Consider the following 19,869-nt stretch of genomic DNA (forward strand, 5'->3'; position numbering starts at 1 on the left):
GTATAAATGAAGCATGCACAACTGAGTTGGGGATGGCATGTGAATCAGGTCCACCTTGTAAAGATTCAAATCACCAACAGTGGAAAGATGGAGAAGCTTAGTAGCAGCAGCAGCCTACAAGATGAGCAAGCATAACATTTTGGGCGAGAGGGCTGAACGAAAAAGACAACAACAAAAAATCCTCAATATTGCGATTGCAATTTAGTATACAACTATTTTTTCAAGGTACTCTTCCCATGCATTATTTTTTTAATATATAATATCAGATTTTATATATACATAAATGTTTTGGTTTTACTATTTCTTTTTTTTTTTTCAAACATGCAAGTAAACTTTTCTAGACAAATTTTTGTGCTGATTCCAAATCTCAGTTTTTCTCAAGTACATTTAATAATAATAATAATAATAATAATAATAATAATAATAATAATAATAATAATAATAATAATAATAATAATAATATATTTAAGAATTAAGGGTTAGGTTCAGCAACAGGTTTCTAAATTACAAACTCTTTTTCGCTTTTATAGGTCAAACTTACAAACAAAAACAAAAAAAGAAAATATCTGGAAAACCTGATATGCTCCAAAAAACAGGAAAGCCATTTTTAAATCAGCGTCCAAAACACATTTAGCGACACATAAAGCCGTATCTGAATACAATTTGCGGGTGACCAATGTTATTTGAAGACTGTGTGGATATGTTAATATGCTGCACTTCTTAAGCAAGGAACATTTCTAGACACAAAATGAATAAATAAATAAAATAAGCAAGTAGATACATACATATAAAATGAATGAGAGATATATTTTTTTTAAACCCGATCGCAGCATTTGCGTCTTAACAATTGCATTCTACTGTATTACATTGCAACGTCAATGTGTCCGTATGATTCCACTGCTTGGATAAACCACTTGTGCCACTCGCAGGCTTGGGGAATAACGGAATACATGTACCGGCGTTACGTAATCAGATTACAAAAAAAAAAAGTAACTGTATTCCATTACAGTTACAGGAAAAATCATCTAATCAGATTACAGGTACATTTATTAAAAATGGGGATTACTTCGAGAAATTACAATTTCTACGATGAGAGAGAGAGAGAGAGAGAGAGAGAGAGAGAGAGAGAGAGAGAGAGAGAGAGAGAGAGAGAGAGAGAGAGAGAGAGAGAGAGAGAGAGAGAGAGAGAGAGAGAGAGAGAGAGAGCGAGCGAGAGAGAGAGAGAGAAAGAGAGCGTGCACGCCCGCGTGAGTGGGACTGTTGCTACATGTTGGGGAGGTGGGAACGAACGAAAATGACTAGTCGTGTCCTCCACACGCGGGCAGTTTGAAAAAGCTTCACGGACGGGAAAAGGAAATGACGACCGGTATTCACTGGAACTTACTCCGAGCGAAAGTTTGAGCTGAGAGTCCAGCGGCATGCTACGCGCTGTAGCTTCTTGCTAGCTAGCCCGCTAGCCTACAACCATAATGTGAGTTATACCTTCCAAACAAATCTTCCTCCCACCAATTCACTATTTAAACATCATACACAACATATACACGGCTAAACTTGTGATAAAAGTTCATTTTGCAGTTGATGTCATGCATCATCACCTTCATTCTATCTATCTATCTATCTATCTATCTATCTATCTATCTATCTATCTATCTATCTATCTATCTATCTATCTATCTATCTATCTATCTATCTATCTATCTATCTATCTATCTATCTATCTATCTATCTATCTATCTATCTATCAAACTGTGAGGTGTGGTTGCTTTCAGTGACAGTTCGAAAACCGCATCAATCAATAGCCTAAATGCTTTTTAATTGCACAAGGATTTTTGCTATTTGTAGGCTGCCCGGGTCCCTCTCACCCGCAAATAGCAGGGGCACATTGCATAGAATATATAATGTGGTGATATTTATTTTTATTTTGTTTTCATGAGCATAGTCGATATTGGAGTAATCCAAAAGTAATCCAGTTACATTACTTTAATATTATGGTACTTGGATTGCATTACTAACTATTTTTTTTTAGCAGCTAACTTGTAATTGTAACAGATTACATTTTAAAAGTAACCCTCCCAACCCTGGCCACTTGTTACCATCAAATTTGCCCGTCCCTTAACTTGACCAGGTAGACCTCAAAAAGGCAATCAAACATTCAAGCTGCTTCTCATTTGTTATAATTGACCAACAGGACAGTAAGACCTTCTTTGTCTTTGCTACCAACAGTTCCAAAGACTAGAATACACGTTCCAAAGAGTCAGTGGTGAATAAACAAGATTAAGTGAGAAAAGTGGTTTGTGTGCTTAGAAGTGCAACAGCCCATCTCTGGCAATCCCCATTAGAGGCCAAAGTAACTGAATATAGTTCGGACAAAAAGGTCAAAGAGGATATTTGAAGCTATTTGTCCCATTACCTTCTCACACAATATGCAGAATTCCACTTAAAAGCTTTGCAGCGTTGGACCCTATCAGCTGTTCACGGGAAGCATTTCAATGAGGCCACGAGCAACAGATTCAGTCTTTAATGCACTGGCTGCTAATGGAGTACACGGCGCAGTGCAGCGGGAAACCAGTGGAAATCAATTTCCTCCTGCTTTAATCATAGTTCTCTCTAAGTTAATTAGTATCTGTTGAGTGTTTAGAGGGAAGCAGAGAGGCTGTTAAAAACCACGTTTGGGAACGTGACGCGAGCCATGGGACCGCATGCGGCGTGGAGGCTATTAGATGCTGAGAGTCATCGGAACTAATGGGGCTTGCGGTGCATGTCATTGTGATATTGGGAGATCCAATCAGCACGGCCGTGTCAACCGCCGTTAAAGCCCGTCTGTCACGTTCCACCAGATATCGTCTGATAACCCAGACAGGGCATCGCGCATTAAACCATATCTAGCTTACTGTCTACGCCATGAGTGATCCTTATTTAGCCGGCGTTATTAAACAGCTGAGGGTGCGGGTGATTTAACAGCACACTAAAAAGCATCAAAAGTGAATTCATATAGACTGTGAACGTGTCACTATCAGGAGACAGAGCAACAGTTTAACTGAACTCCAGAGTCATAAACATGTTTATTTCTAACGTCGATACACACACACACATACACTTCCATCTTGCACATAATACTTGCTTCAAAAATTCACGCCTCTCGGGGTATATATATATACATATATATATCGTCTGATTTCACATTACTTACAGTATTGACACATTTAATGTTAAATATCAACTTTTCCCCATTCATTTTCAATGGGACAGACATTGAAATTGCCCACTTCCAAAAATACAACTTATAGTATTATCATTACCACCTGTCTTATACTGGTCAGTGGCGCATTTGGTAAAGTGCATTGTCCAGTAACCAGGAGGTCACAGGTTCAAATCACACATCTGACTGTATATTGTAAATATATCCATGGCTATAACGCTAAGTGAATGCATGTTAGCTTTCAGCATCAGATGACACTTTTAAAAATAAATACAGTGGTACCTCGGAGTTTGAACATAATTCGTTCCTGCGAAGTGTTCACAATCCGAATTGCTCAACCTCCGAAACATTTCTTCCCATAGGAAATAATGTAAATGCAATTAATCCGTTCCCAAGCTCCAAAAACAGAGAATTCTTATTTTAATTTCTATTTATGTTTTTTACATTTATACCCTGTACAGTATTTAAACAATAAAAAGTACCTTACCTTTTTTGTTGTGGTGTGATGGCATCAATGGATGATAAATGCTTTGTTAATGCTAGCTTTAGTTCAGTGCTGAGTTTGTGTATTTTACATTGGGCATATTGTTAGACTACTAAGCGGTCCTTGTGTGCGTTTAACGTCAGGCACGTTGTTGAACAGCTAAGAAGGGTCCTCGTGCCAGTATTTACAGAAGTAGTAACGGTAGTTATAACGGCGCGATAATCTCCTTGCTTATTCCACTGTGGTTCGTGGCACTGTATGTTTTTCTTTGCTGCCACTGGCACTGTTGTCTTTCTTTGGGCCCATGGCGAAGAAAATTGTCACGGAAAAATCGCATTTCTGCTGAAATTGCACTTAGTTGACAAGAGAAATTGATAAAGACCCGAAACAAACTACAAAAGCAATAGAAGACCCTCTTAAATATTATAAATATTCTATAATGTCTTCTTTATATAATATATTCAATGTCCTTAGCAAAATACATTTTAAAAACTCATTGAAAATTTATTCTGAATCGTGTCTATAAAACACCGTATGTGCCCTCCGCAGAGAAAGCAGAACATATTTTCCACATACCATCGACACATGCCGGCCTCGCCCGCGTGGTGCCGGCGATCTGACCTCTCCGGCAGGCGCAGCGGGCCGTCTGCCTGGCGATGGTCCGTCTGGGAACGCTGCTGTCCCTGTTGAGCATGACGATCTCGCAGGTTCCCACCGCCAACTGGCCTGCGAAACACAGCGGTGAGCAGCAAAGCGCATTAGCATAATGAGCCTGTAATGGACACATTGCACAAAAACGAATGCAGTTGGAATGCGGCGTGAGCGGCTCGTCGAAAGCCATCAATACGGCACAAGTGGTTTCAGCACTGCCGAAAAACACACGGCTTGAATGCCTCTTCATTTTAAGTGCAGTTCAAATGGATTCTGTGAGTGTGTGTGTTTACTTTTTATTAATTGTACAAATGTCGCCTTGTGTGTCTGGAATTTAAATAAATTAAACATGTGAAATGACAAAAAAATTGGGATTGTCTTGCTAATAGACTTATAAAGATCTGAGAGGCTGCTATTGTACTGCTGCAATTTTATACATTGTTTAGTTTACATAGCATAAAAATGCATTGGAATTGCCTGTAATATGCAGAACAAAATAATCACGTATTGTCAGATTTTGGAAGAAAGAAGAAAAAGTAAACCGGAAGAAGACAAAATGTGAGTGAATATATTTTTCATCAAATAATGGTCTCTGATGTTTATGCAATATTTTCAGCTGTTTTTTTTTATTGCTCATCGGAAGTAAAAAAAACATAAAATACACATACAGAATAAATAAATAAATAATCAGATGTGTGCTTTTGATTTCAAATAATCACAAAATGAGTACACACATGGAAGTTTAGCAAAGGTAGAATTCATAGTGAGAGTAATAACCCAAATTCTAATAATAATTAAATTGTTATCTTAAGATGTAGTGTTAAATGAAATGAGGGGATCCCTGTAACCTACTACTGAAATGGGCACTTTTGTCAATCATCAATTCCACCCAATGACTACCTTTTGCCGAAAGCTTTTGCATTTTTGCTGACTGCTTTGTGACAACGAAGCCTCGCAAAAGTACACGGAATGAGAAGGACCGTTTGTACTCACCCCGATCGACGGACGTGAACCTCCTTTAGTCGGTGCTCAGACTGGTTATTTTTGGGTTGCTTCTCATCATTAAGCACTCGTCGAAAGGTGGGTATTATCATTCAATGGGTTTTTATTGTTTTGAATTTTTTATGCCAATTTACTGAAAATGCGCAAAACGGACATGCGACTTGTGCCGGTTTCCATCTGTTCTTCTTTTGCACCTATTAGGGGACTCTGCCACTGTAGGTGGCAGTATACACCATATGATCCACCAGTAATTTAAAAGAAGAAGAAGAACAGGAAGTGACTGCGCCGTGCGATGACGTCGTATGAGATTGCTTTTGTAATTCTTGATAAACTGTAGCGTTTCTTTGCTGTTTTCCATCCAAGGTTGCATTAATATTCACTTCTTTAATTAATATAAAAAAGATTTCAGTTTCGCCGTCCTCCCAAACATACATTAGTTTATCGTCCGCCATTGCTTTGTGACTACAAACGTACGTGTGACGTAATATCCGGCCAAAACGTGTGACGTGTTTCCGAACTTGCTAGCGTTTCCATAGCCAAAATTCGCATTTTCCTTTTTTTGATACGCTTTAAAATCCACCCAGCCAAGCGTAAAACTTTTTTTTTTTTTAATGATGGGAAGTGCCCACCTCTGCTATACAATTTGAGACTGAATCAATCAGAATCACTTCTGCTGGTTGCAATCAAGTAGCGCATTCCATTTCCATTCAATCAGCAGAGTTCCTAGCAATCATCAAATAAATGAATCAGTTAGGATGCCTGTCTAACCTTACAGATGACCAATTCAGAATCTTCAAAGCTTTAAAAAATAAATAAAAAATAAATAAAAAAAGAGGGGGGATTCCTGCAAATGTAATCCAAAAAATGATCTTGAAAACCTCAAATTGTGAAACGCCAAGTGGAAAAGGTTAAATCGATCTGGTGTGCGGCAACATAATGAAATGTTTAATTAGGAGCGTGACTGAGCTCTCCACTTTCTCCTGATCCCAATTGCAGTGACAACGTCTTCACCGGACAAACAACAGCGCTTCCAATGTTTGCTCGATGGGGTCTCATTGACATACCCGGCTTCACAGTCGGCCAGGTTTTTTTTCAAAGATCACACAATCACAACATCACACAATCATTGATACATTTTCTCCCCTCTGTGTGGCCTTATAAAGCTTGCAGCTCCAGTGAGCATTAAACATTAAGACAGTTGTTCTGTCGATGAAAGGACTTGAAAACCAGAGGGAAGGTGTTTAATTATCTTTTATGCAGCCTTTGCCGGTGCATTCAAGAGAACGATTAGTCACTAATGGTTGTTGTGTTCTATGAATAACCACGATGCAATCACAGCAAGTGACATTTAAGGGAGAAGCGATGAGTCAGCGCTCAGTTTGGAGACGACAGCTTTTGCCAGGTGAAATCACAGGAGGGTTTTTTGTGGCAGCTTCAGATTAAGGGTAACGCACCACGTACACACTGCATAGAAAACTCTTGATCCAAGAGTTCATATGGAATCTTTACCATTCTAAGTTCCTTGATAACGGTTGTACTCTCCTATTCTCTAATACACAAAACAAATATTACTCAATTGCAAGTAAATTAAGAAAAATACAAATGCATGTGTAATTGTTCCTAATCCAACATTGTTGCACGACAGCAAAAAGGCTAAGTCGTTGAAATGACAGTTTTGATTTTAGCCACTAGGGGGGTTTGTGTGTACATGAAGCCTCACCAGCAGAACCTTTTTGTGAACCAATTGGATGGAAAGTTTCGAGTGTTCAAAACGCTTCATCTGCCCATCACTGCCAAACAGCTTCTCTTCTTTTTGTTTATTGGTGCACCAATCAGCTTCCTCGTATCTTGTCCAGGTGTTCCTCATTGTCTCGTCAGTTTTTTTTTGTATTTAGTTACAAAAATATCATATTTGTTTTGGACTTTGTTAACGTTGTCAGTACTTTTGCTTTTTCCATGTGCCTTTGCTTTCTTTTTGTTCCTGTGAAAACAAATTCTTTTCGGCACTCCTCGCCTCCCTACTACCCTACACTTCTGTCCTAATTCCATCATAACCTGAATTAATTAGTGATGGCCATAACTCTGCGAAATGTTCAGAACTGGTGTCACAAAAGATAATATATTACAACTGCACACTGCAAGTTTCCCCCTTTGAAGAATTCTCCCTGGAGTCCAACATACTTTCTTAGCCTTTCCGTCAACACGGCGCCATGTTGGGCAAGGAAGGAGATTACTCCAGCACGGCCAGGAACAGTCAGATGCTCAAGGCATTGTGAGTGGCACATTCAGCCAAGAGTTGTCCTGCCACAATTCTTGTTTCTTCTCGCACACTGAACAAAGCATTTGACGCAGGATGTCTTTGTAGAAGTAGTAATTAATGTTGTGCCACAGTGAACGGGAAAACTTGAAGTTTGGGATTTAAATATTTTTATATTATATTATATTATATATTTATATGACCAAAAACTAGTTGAAGCTGAAGTGTGTTGATTATTATCTGCAGCCTTTTTGAGTTCTGTCTGAAAACGATGTTAAAAAAAGCTATCTGTTAAATCCCGCCTTCATTTGTTGACAACAGTTTGATTTACGTTGGACCAAAAAATATATGCTTTTGGTAGGCCTAATATTGCACTCATTGAAATATCTGGATTCATTTGATCATATTCCCATAAATAGTGGCCTGTCCCCCATTTATAAGTCAGGTGAGTCAAACAGAAATTTCAAACCAAAAAGTCTGAACTTATAGTATCTTGCTGAAGTAATGCAGTGCCATTTCACAAAGTTGTGACAATCCTGAGCATGACAAAACAAGTCTAAAGCAAATGATATGATATTCATCGTAATATATGCAATATACTGCCTTTAGTTTTTATGTGTTGCAACACTCAACTCACACCCATCCTGATTATTTAAATTACTCTTTTTTTGTGTGCGCTTTACACCACTGGGCACTTTATTATCATCACAATTGTATCTACTTTCTAATGATTTTTTAATCTGTATATACATACTATTATTTATTTCATATTGTGTGTGTTTTTTTAATTATAATATAATCACTATTTTAATTTTGCACCAGGGAGCAGCACCATCTCATTGTATCTTAATGTTACAATGACAATAAAGGCAATTCTAATGACGTACCGTACTGTAATGTACATTCATCTATTTTCTATGATCCATATTATTAGTTACTTTATTTTAGAAATTCATTTGTAGGAATAATAGCCTCTTAATAATCATGAAATTCTTGATAAATGTCCTATATGTACTAAATGCCTGGTGCACTTAGTAAACAAATACCAGTATTTGAATAATAATAATAAAAATGTTGAATTATGAGCATAATTTGTGAAATTAATATTGCAACATCCCAGGGTGCCCAAGTGACGTCAATAAAATTTAATAATGATAGTTATTCATTTGGAAAATTATTAATTAATATATTTTTTTAATTACATTTAATGAATTATTTCTTGTTGTTGTTGTCACTTGTCAGTATTTTGCTGGGGAGCTCACATAGTTCTACAGTCTCATAATGAGGAAAGGATGGTCCATTTTGAATACCCACTTCAGGTACCACTTTATAAAAGGGTGAAGAACAGATGACCTTAAATGTTGAGGGTATTAAATGAAAGATTCTCCATAAGAAGTCCATTACCTATCTAACCTATCAGAGCAGCTTTTCTGGAGGTTACTTCAAGCTCAGTCTCCTCAAAGGTTTCACCGTTTTTTTCCTTCAGTGGAAAGCTGCCTTGAAAAAGAAGAAAATAAAAGCAGCTGCGAAAAGCGAGATTGCACATTCCAGAAGGTCAAAGCAGGCATCGCTCTTTAAATATGATACATCTCCACTTGCAAAGCTTCAATTGGAGGTATTCAAGTTGCTCCAAAGAGTGAAATGGGTTACAGTTTTTTTTTTTTTTTTTTAAATGAACACAAATACTTTATGATGTGACATATGCTGAGAAGTAAAAAAGTTCACATGCATGTCACGGTGGGAATAAAAGAGAACCTCAACATTTTCACATTGGAAACATAGGGGTAACTACAAACAGGGAAAAATAAATTAGATTGATTTGGAGTTAGATTGTTTTTGATGCCACCGCCGAAGGATGTCAATGACGGCAAAATGGAAAGTGTGATGGCCCCCATTAAGCTGACAATTGAACAGCATAAGTTATACACGCCATGGCGGCTCAGTACAATATGACTAAAGCGACTGTGAGCTGGCATCAATAATACAAGAGGGAAGATGCTAATGTACACCGTGGAGTCAGATATGTTTAGTGTTAATGTGAAGACCAGACCCTGACCTACTAGGCACATCCTTTGCACGTTTGCCACAGCGTCCGTCAAGCATCGTCACAGTGAGTCGAGAATTTGTTTTGAAAAAATATTGCCCGGTGATTGGCTGGCGACCAGTTTAGTGGTTGGAATAATGGGTGGATGGATTAAACATATATTAACTCATTCACTGCCATTGACGACTACAGACGTAAAAAATTCATGTGAACTATTTCTATTAGTTTAACTTTTTTTTTTATTTCATGAAATTTTTTGATGAAAACCTAGATTTTTTTATTGTACATTTATAACAGATATAAAATTATCATGCGATTAATTACGATTAAATGCTCCTTATTTTAATATTTTTTTTAAATTAGGCCCATCAGGTGATTCAATTTTTTTTTCAATGACTTCACTTGTTAACTAATGATTAATCACAAATTTTTTAAATTTACATTTTTACCCCCTAGGTTTTCATACTCTTGTTGGCAAAAGTGGAAAAAAATGTTAAACTAATAGAAATAGTTCAAATGAATTTTTCACGTCTATAGCCGTCAATAGCAGTGAATGAGTTAAGTATTTTGCCTGATTTCAGTGAGCCAATTATTTTCCCTAACAGCCAAGCATGATAGAAAAACTCGGCTTATGAAGTTATCATCAGGCTTGTTGCGTTAACAAAACTGCGCTGGTTCTGAAAAATAATGTTTGGTTCTGATACATTTCAGCAATTTAGAAAAACAAATACAATCAGCGAGAGCCTCTCTCTATGGAAATGTGCTGTATTTAATATTCTGCTCACTCACCACAGCCCATCATCACCACCACTCAGCCCAGCCGATGTTGCTTTTGCTGAGGCGAGCCCTTTTATGCATGTGGGTGCTGCGAGGGCGGAGGTGATGTGAGATATCAGTGCTGTCTGCTGTGTTTCTCCATTCAACAGATGAATGGGCTTCATGCAATAAGCCTGAAGGCAGAGAATGGTAGAGCAAGGGCTTGTGCGGTGAGCGGGCTGTGGGAGGTTGGAAAGCGCTTTGTAACGTGTCCTTTGCCACCGCCTTGCACTCCATCATTCCAACTACTGATGATTCATGTAACGGGGAGGAGTAAGGGGGTGGGGGGGTTCATGTCATTCAATAGCAAGAATGCACCTGCTGTGCAACCCTATTTAACATGATGAAATGTGTGCACGTTTTGGAGACAGGTATGGAGCGAGGAGACTACAGTATATCTTGGGCTAATCAGAAGCAGACCTCTGCCAAGGCCAGAAATTGAAATTTGCCCCTCTGAAAATCTTTTAAGTTGAGGTTCAATGCAATGTTTTCTAAAGGCTTGTTTCTTTGTTATGAACTGTGGAAAAGTCAATTTTCACAAAAGCAAAATGTAAAACATTTAGTTAAATTGCCCAACTTAAAAGTACATTGGAGTTTGATTCCCTGGATTGGCTGGAAACCAGTTCAGGGTGTACCCCGCTTACTGGCCGAAGCCAGCTGGGATGGGCCCCCGCGACCCTTGTGAGGACTAAGCGGTTAAGAAAATGGATGGATGGAGTTTGATTCCTTGCTATTTTGTAGATGGAAAGCCCAAGCCAAGCCCCAAAATTACAAAGGATTTAAAAACATTAAAAGAATCCCCCTCCCCCCACACACACACACACAAACACACAATAAAAAAAAAAAATACAATAAAAAAATATTTTAAAAATAAAAATAAAAATAAAAATAAAAATAGAAATAGAAATAGAAATAGAAATAGAAATAGAAATAGAAATATGAATAAAAATAAAAATTCTTAACAATATGTCCCACTAATCTAAATATTGTCCATCCATCCATCCATCCATTTTCTTGACCGCTTTTCCTCACAAGGGTCGCGGGGGTGCTGGAACCTATCCCAGCTGGCTTCGGGCAGTAGGCGGGGTACACCCTGAACTGGTTGCCAGCCAATCGCAGGGATCTAAATATTGTATTCTGGCTAATATTGCGTTAATGGAATGTGAGTTAAGCAGCAAAATCCAGCAGTTTTTATCTATATCAGGAGGTGGCCATCTTGCCACTTTCTGTTGAGTTAAAATGACATCACAGTTGCTCAGGTCTCAGGTAATAACTAATCACAGCTCAGCTTCATAAAACAGGTGAGCTGTGATTGGTCGTTGCCTGACTCATGGGATGTCATCGTCAGTTGACAACAAATGACAAAATGGCCGCCCCCTGAGATGGATAAACACGGCTGGATTTTGCTTCATAGCTCATATTCCACAAATGTAACATTATTAATATTAATTATTATTATTAATGTGTAATAATATTAATATTATATTAATCAGAATGTCATGTTTAGACTAGTTAGGTTGCATTTAACACATTGTCAAGAAATGTTTAAGGTTGACTTCCCCTTCAATGTGAATTCTGAGATTTGGTTTGAAATATATGACTTATTGGTATAAATTTGAATGTAATTGCTGAAAACATTTTCAAGACTGGCAACTAGTCGTGAATACAGCCTGAAACTGTTTTGCACCATTTTAGCTTTCCTGATTTTTTTTTTTTGTGGGGGGGGGCTAAAATGCTATGTGATGCGCATTGGAGTCCGGCATGAATAGCCACTATGTGATGAAAATGTGATATTTGCTGTACCTGTGTTACTTTAGTCAAATGATCATGAAGACTGATGCGTTTTGCGAAGTGCCATTCCATCTAAAATAGGACCGGGATCAAGATTGGTCCCAATTTCCTTAATTTTGGGGGATTGGTGATCGGCCGATCATTAATTAAAATTAAAAAAAACGAACTCGTCTCCCTCCGTCGAGGTCTGAAAAAGTCAGCCACTGTCCTTGACTGCTCTGAGATGACTAATCGGCTTTTCATTTTTATTTGCGAGTTTGTATTATTGTCTCAGGTATTGTTCAATGTTTTACAAAAAAACAAGATTGAAGGTGTAAGCGTGTATTGTTAAATTTGCTTTTTCGCTCTCCAACATTTTTCACCCATTCCGCCGACAGCCAATCGTCATCAAGAATGTCCCACACAGCAGCACATTGCGCACACACATACATACAGAGGGCTTCAAATACACTGCTCGGGGCAAACGTGTCTGAGTGCAACATATCAGCACTGTGATCAGACACACGCACCAAAGCAGTGCAGCACAAGTATGTCTTAATATCTGGGCCTGAAATTGGCTGCAGGAGCCAGCAAATGCAGTGTCCCGCTGATTCAATATGAAACGTTGAAACTAGTGGCCACGATGAGGTAATTAAAGGAACAATATGAAGTCATTTCCGCTTAAAAGAGCAGCTGGGTGCGACACGGGCTCATGAGGTGATTAACATTTCTGTCGTTGCCATGGTGACCCCACATCGCCAACTTTAGCAAATTAGAGTTTCCTAACCTTAATTAAGCCAAGGCTCCTGTTTTATAGTACAAACGTCTTTCGACACACCAGTGTCAATGTCATGGGGTGTCATTCGTGAGAACTACCACCCAAATGAGGCGGTTATAAATTACAAACAGCGAGATAAAGAACAGTATTGATCATTTACACATGGTCACGTTCAGGCGTGGGGAGTAACGGAATACATGTACCGGCGTTACGTAATCAGATTACTTTTTTTTTTTTTTAACTATTCCATTACAGTTACAGGAAAAAAAAACATTGAATCAGATTACAGGTACATTTATTAAAAATGTGGATTACTTCAAGGGATTGCAATTATGATGAGAGAGAGTGCGAAAGAGAGAGAGAGAGGGAAGGACAGAGCGAGAGAGAGCGCGACTGGGACCGTTGCTACATGTCGGGGAGGTGGGAACGAACAAACTGACTAGTTGTGTCCTCCACACGCGGGCAGTGTGAAAAAGCTTCACGGACGGGAGGAGGAAATGACGACCGGTATTCACTGGAACTTACTCGGAGCGAAAGTTTGAGCTAAGAGTCCAGCGGCTTGCTATGCGCTGTAGCTTCTTGCTAGCTAGCCTGCTAGCCTACAATCATAATGTGATCGATCTATCTATTGAAGGAATATTAAATTACTATATTAAGTGTAATCTTTGCGTGTCCAAAATAATTATATTCAGGATCTGATGAAGAAGTTTTCCTGCAAGAATTTATTTAGAGGCCTCTAAAGACACAGTCAGGATATCACATCAGAATGCAACGATATGATCCCAAGTGTGTGACAATTGTATGAACATCGACTCATTTATACAAAAAAGATAAAAGGTTCCTCCTCCTGGCTCTTGATTGAACAAAGGGCAGACATGTCATCTCCTAGTGACCAAATGTGTGATGTTATTAGCAAGCAGACGTGATGTTATTAGTAAGCAGAAGTTTACATACAGACATGTTGATTCCAGGTTGAACAAAGGTGTAATCTTATTAGTAAACAGACATTTACATTCAGTTCCCCTTCTTGACTGGGGGAGAAATGCAATTAGGATCTAACCCCAGACTTTTAGTCCCTAAATGACAAGAGACTCTGACACATCATGCACATTGCCCCTCCAACAGCATTGAGGGTACGAAGATCAAATAAAGTTCACAAAATCACCATCCCACTGTATTCTTTTAAACACTCATGATTATATCACATTGATATGCCTATAAGTAAACTCAAAAACAGTAAAACATCAAATTGAAAATATTAAATGTCTTCACTATCTATCTATCTGTGAGGTGTGGTTGCTTTCAGTGACAGTTCAAAAACAGCATATGGCCAATCAATAGCCTACAGGCTTTTTAATTACACAAGGATTTTTGCTATTTGTAGGCTGCCCGGGTCCCTATCACCCGCAAATAGCAGGGGCACATTGTATAGAATATATATTGTGGTGATATTTATTTTTATTTTGTCTTCATGAGCATACTCAATATTGGAGTAATCCAAAAGTAATCCAGTTACATTACTTTAATATTATGGTACTTCTATTACGTTACTAACTACATTTTTTAGCAGGTAACTTGTAACTGTAATGGATTACATTTGAAAAGTAACCCTCCCAACCCTGGTCACGTTGCATCTTGTCAAACTAGTGATCGCACGCATCTGCTAGCGATGCCAAGTGAGCTAACTTTCAAACTTTGCCGAACATTTGCCACTTCCACGGCAATGTGTGAGAACAATCTCCACTGTGAGAAACATATTTTCAGAAAACAAGCACACAATGGTCAATAAAATTAAAAGTCCTTTCCGCTGAGGGAGAGAGAAAATGCCAATACAATAGATGGATTAGCATATTAGTTGTTGACAGAAAGCTAATATTATCAAACATTTATTGAACAGCAGAATATGCTGACTTAATTCAAGTGATACCCAATCACAGCAACACATTTGGCTTTCTCGCATAAATCAACTTTTGCCTGCTTTTCAATGTCATAAAACTGTTGGATTTGTTTGAAATTTTTCAAATTGGGTCCAACAATGATATTTGAAGCAGCACTTTTAGCCTCTGATCTTCTACCAGCGAGAGCGGTTGACAATCTATGGAAATATATTTTGTCAGTGAGGCGATACTGCCTACTCCAACTAGCTGGGAAACCTCCAGTGATATGCAAATTCGGCAAAAACTGAGCTTTTGTCCACTTTTTCCACTCAGTAATTTTTCAAACTAACATTTCTGCTCACTGTATCCCGCAACAACTTCTCATCAATTTTAATATGTTTCTTGTGTTTTTGAATATTTTATTATACTGTATATACACAGTCCAATACATAGATTTCATTACACCCCCCAAAAAATAGTTAATTATGTATATTCTAATTACATGCTGCTAAAGACTGCAGCTAAATACTTTCTTTTCCAACTATAATTCATTAAAAATTTAATTTCTTCTAACGCGAATGCACTTCATTATTCATGACAATATGTATTGTGTTTAGTGTAATTCTCTAATAAGATCCGAGTCCAATATTAAGATGTTCTACTTTCTTATTCTGTCGCTGAGAATCTACCCAATTCCCCGCCGCGAGAGAGCCGACCAGGCTGTAATCACTAAACACTTGCATACAACATTAAGTCCATTAAGTTCCTTTTCTTGATGGAAGAGCGGTTCTCAAGAATGAAAATGGCAGCTAATAACAATAAAGAAAGCAGTCGAGAGAAGAGAGAAAGACAATCATATTAACATGAAAAATGCCATCCATTTATATAGAAGACAGAAAATACTGTTCTATTCCGTGTATCAGTGACAGTGACAAATTCAAAGTCGAACACAACCTCCGTTCCCGGACGCTTGTTGCTTCATTTTTTAGTACGGCTTATCTTGTGTGCTGAGTTACAGGTGAGCTGAAGCCTATCATGGCTGACTTGAGTCCAGATGCAGAGTACAACCTGGATTGGCCTGTCCTGTCAACTGCATGGATGAAATGGAAGGTGAACATCTGGGTTTGACGTCTCACGATGATTATGAGACAAGAGATCAAAATTCCGGATTTCATTTGCGGGTATTTATATCTAGATTGATGAACCAGATGAACCTTACATTCTTACAAGTTAAAGCTGAAACCATGAAAACTAGAAACACGTCCAATCCATTGTGAAGCAGAATGAAGATCTACAATCAATCATAGCGAGGGTTGGGAGGGTTACTTTTGAAATGTAATCCATTACAGTTACAAGTTACCTGCTAAAAAATGTAGTTAGTAATGTAATCCAAGTACCATAATATTAAAGTAATGTAACTAGATTACTTTTGGATTACTCCGATATTGAGTATGCTCATTAAGACAAAATAAAAATAAATATCACCACAATATATATTCTATACAATGTGCCCCTTTGCAGGTTCTCTCTCTCTCTCCCTCTCTCTCTCTCTCTCGCCCTCGTAGAAATTGTAATCCCTCGAAGCAATCCCCATTTTTAATAAATGTACCTGTAATCTGATTAGATGTTTTTTTCCCTGTAACTGTAATGAAATACAGTTACATTTTTTTTGTAATCTGATTACGTAACGCCGGTACATGTATTCCATTACTCCCCAAGCCTGACCATAGCCATTGTACAAAACAGCCACTGAGAATGCCATTAAGAAGAAAGAAATGAGATGAACGCATACTAAACAATGTCCAACTAGTAGACCAATGAAAACAACAGCTGTAATAAATAAATAAATAATTTTTAAAAATGAGACCACGGAAACAATCTGCTAGCAGCTTCAGCAGAAACCTCCAGAGGGCACGAGTGATATCATTAGCATGACCAAAAGAAATGTTACACTAGAAAGCACAGACCTCTCATGAGCAAGAATAGGAGGCTGAGCTGGAACCTCAAAATTAAGTTTATGGACTAATGAGACAAAAATATACCAAAAATATGTACTGTACATGCAAAAGCTGAGAGAAAGAAAATGATGTAATCATAATCTCAATTTACTGTACCGTCACATCTGTCATGGCTTGGGCTCACATTGCATCTTCTGGAACAGGCTCATTAATCTTCTTTGATGCAACACACAATGGCAGCACCAAATGAGCACATTTCAACCATGCCACATCAGTCGTCTGACTTACTTAGAATGCAAAAGATTGGTCAAATGTTTCATAAACAAATAATGTGTCGTTTTGTTACAAATAATCTCAGTATCAGGTCCAGATGTAATTACCTGTAAATAAAAGATGTCATGCGGATTTCTTGTTTTGTATTAAAAAAAATTTTTACATTTGGGGAAAACATTTGTTTATGTGTTTCATATATACAATAACTGTCAATAATGATATAACTTGAAATGTAACATGGAGGCGGGGCTACTGCACTGTATATAGGTTTTACTTCTTCCTACTTCTTTTCCAACACTGCGGTTATTTAATTTTGTATTTGGTCATCAAAATAATCTCATCCATTCATTCATTCATTCATGCAAATATACTGTTCTAATACATTTAGATGGGGGAGAGTATATGCTGATTAAGAAATTGATAGGAAATCTTGCTCATCTTTACTACAACAAACATGTAAAATGTTGTTATATTTGGAAAATTGACATTTTAATGCAAAACAGCTACACTATTATGTATATCCCACACAATAGCCGAATCAGTGTCAGGCTTGTCTGTCAAAGATAAAAGGCATTCATATTTGACACTATCATTTAAAAATATGTCATTCTGCATTTTGCAGTGATGTACAGTAGTACTATATCTCACAAGGGGTTATTACTACATAGGTGAGTCAATACACTAGAAAAACATCTTATCTCACATATATGACAATAAAGAGAAAATGGTTCAGTAGGTTCATAAAACTAGGTGTGTCAAAGAACAGGACGCAATGTTTGGAGTGGGAGAAAAAGCCCATCAACACCTTTGAGATGAACTAGAAGCGGAGCCAACAGGACCTCTCTGGTCTCTCGGCTCCAAAATCCTTGGCCTTTGACTGAATACTCTCGAGACACACTCCAAGGTCTTCCCAGAAAAGTGAAGAGATGCGGAGATACAAATATAGATATATATATTCACTTTCTGGTGTCCCCCCCCCTATATAATTTATCTCATGTATTATTAATTCCAGCCATTTTTTTCAAGCCTGAATTCAGCATCGACTGCCGCCCTAACACATGCTCTCATTTCCTGTCTGCTCCCGACGACTCCGCATGACATCAAACGGCGGTCTCGTTCTACTGAGCATATGCTCATCACGGCGGCCAAGTGCTTCTCATTACCTAGATGCCGTTTGACGCGTGTGCGCTAGCCGCGCCAGACGAGCAGCGAGACTGAGGACAGCAGGTGAACGAGGCAGATGTTTGCGTGGCCTCCTTGGCCGACAGCGCCGTCATCCTCGCCCGCTAAACAAGTCGGACAGCGGACAACTGGCGCAAAAACTAGCGCGCTAAAGACACACGCGCCTGTTTTGAAGCTCGAGTTCAGATTTGATTTCAATATTCTGCAGCCACTTGATCACTGTTGATGCAAATGAGAATCACTCGACACAAATGGGAGGAGATGTGATGTTATACGATATGCAATTCACGGTGTGGCTGTTTCAGGGATAGGCCACATTTTGTGCTGAAGGGCCATTGACTTTTAAGAGGGGCACATTGGTCCAATCACTCAAAGTTGTAGGGAAAAAAACAGCTCATAGTTAGGGATGGCGAGCACCAGGTATCGGTATCAGGCCGATACCTGGCCTTATTTCAAAGTATCGATACTCATGACCTCGCAGTTTTGCGATCAGGAATTAGAAATGAGAAATCAATAGAAAAAAAAATTTCCATTCATTTTATTATGTCATTGCTTTTTTGGGGGGGAATTTTATGTTACAAAATAGGTGTGTGCCAAAAAAATCGATTCTCATTAAGAACAATTTTTTTATTCAAAATGATATGATTGACAATGATTTTTGCTTCAATCTATAGATGTGCAAGGAATCTTAATGATCTACTCCAGTCTGACTCGCTAATGCTAATTAGCGCGCTACTCGCGGCACTTTTATCACTCAAAAGAACAAATCCACTTTTATTGGAATAACTTGATGGTGGCTTTTTCCTTCTACTCTCTTATGTGGCTACAACTTAACAGTGTATTAGACCGCGTGGAACCACACTGCCCCTAAATGGCCAAACCGGGTACAACATGAACAGCGCTCCAAATAAAGGCACACACAGACAAAGGCAAGACCGTAGAAAATAATTTAAATAAAATCGATTTTGGGACATTTAAAATGGATTCTGAATCGTACTAAATGAGAATCGATTTTTTTGGGGCACGCCCCTATTAATGAGGATAGGCAGTTTGGAAGATGGAAGAGTGAACGTGCAAAAATGTTCACTGTGATACAGCAGAGAGTGCACAGCCAGTGGCTGACTTCAAATTTCACTTGAAGAGCCCTCCAGGACGTCGTCCTCCTCATTTAATGCAAAGACGGAAAGAACAACGCAGAACACAAGACTATTAAACCCCCAAATTACAGTAAAATGCATGATTGTGTGATGCGCAGCTTTAATTTTAAACTACGACTCTCTAAGACAATATAATCACTGCACCAAAATGGCAAATGGTGTGTGGCACAAGACAGAAGGAACATAACTAACTAATCATGCGCACCACCCAGGTGGAGATGGAGCCGTTCCAGGCCCAGCACGCTCAGCCCAGAGTATTACAATGCGGAAAAACACCGAGCGGCGCACTGCACTCATCCGCTGGGGAGGTCAACGCTGACAGCGAGAGAGAATTCATATTCGGGGGGCTGTGAAATATGAGCTTTGTGGGCTGCCAAATTGATTTAGCTGTAAAAATTCTTTTCATTTTGTTTCATAAAGA

General features: G+C 38.4%; 1 protein-coding gene across 4 annotated transcripts in view; it reads right to left on the bottom strand.

The window, feature by feature from the left end:
• Positions 1–19,869, bottom strand: part of tafa5l (TAFA chemokine like family member 5, like) — a 56,959-nt gene that overhangs the window by 27,355 nt on the left and 9,735 nt on the right. For all 4 annotated transcript variants that reach the window (XM_077546840.1, XM_077546848.1, XM_077546825.1 and 1 more), the window contains exon 2: positions 4,260–4,409. In XM_077546840.1, coding sequence (XP_077402966.1) covers positions 4,260–4,409 — 150 coding nt within the window. The remainder of the gene's footprint in view (positions 1–4,259; positions 4,410–19,869) is intronic.

This window comes from Vanacampus margaritifer, chromosome 1 (genome assembly GCF_051991255.1).
Source record: "Vanacampus margaritifer isolate UIUO_Vmar chromosome 1, RoL_Vmar_1.0, whole genome shotgun sequence".
Lineage (NCBI taxonomy): Eukaryota > Metazoa > Chordata > Actinopteri > Syngnathiformes > Syngnathidae > Vanacampus > Vanacampus margaritifer.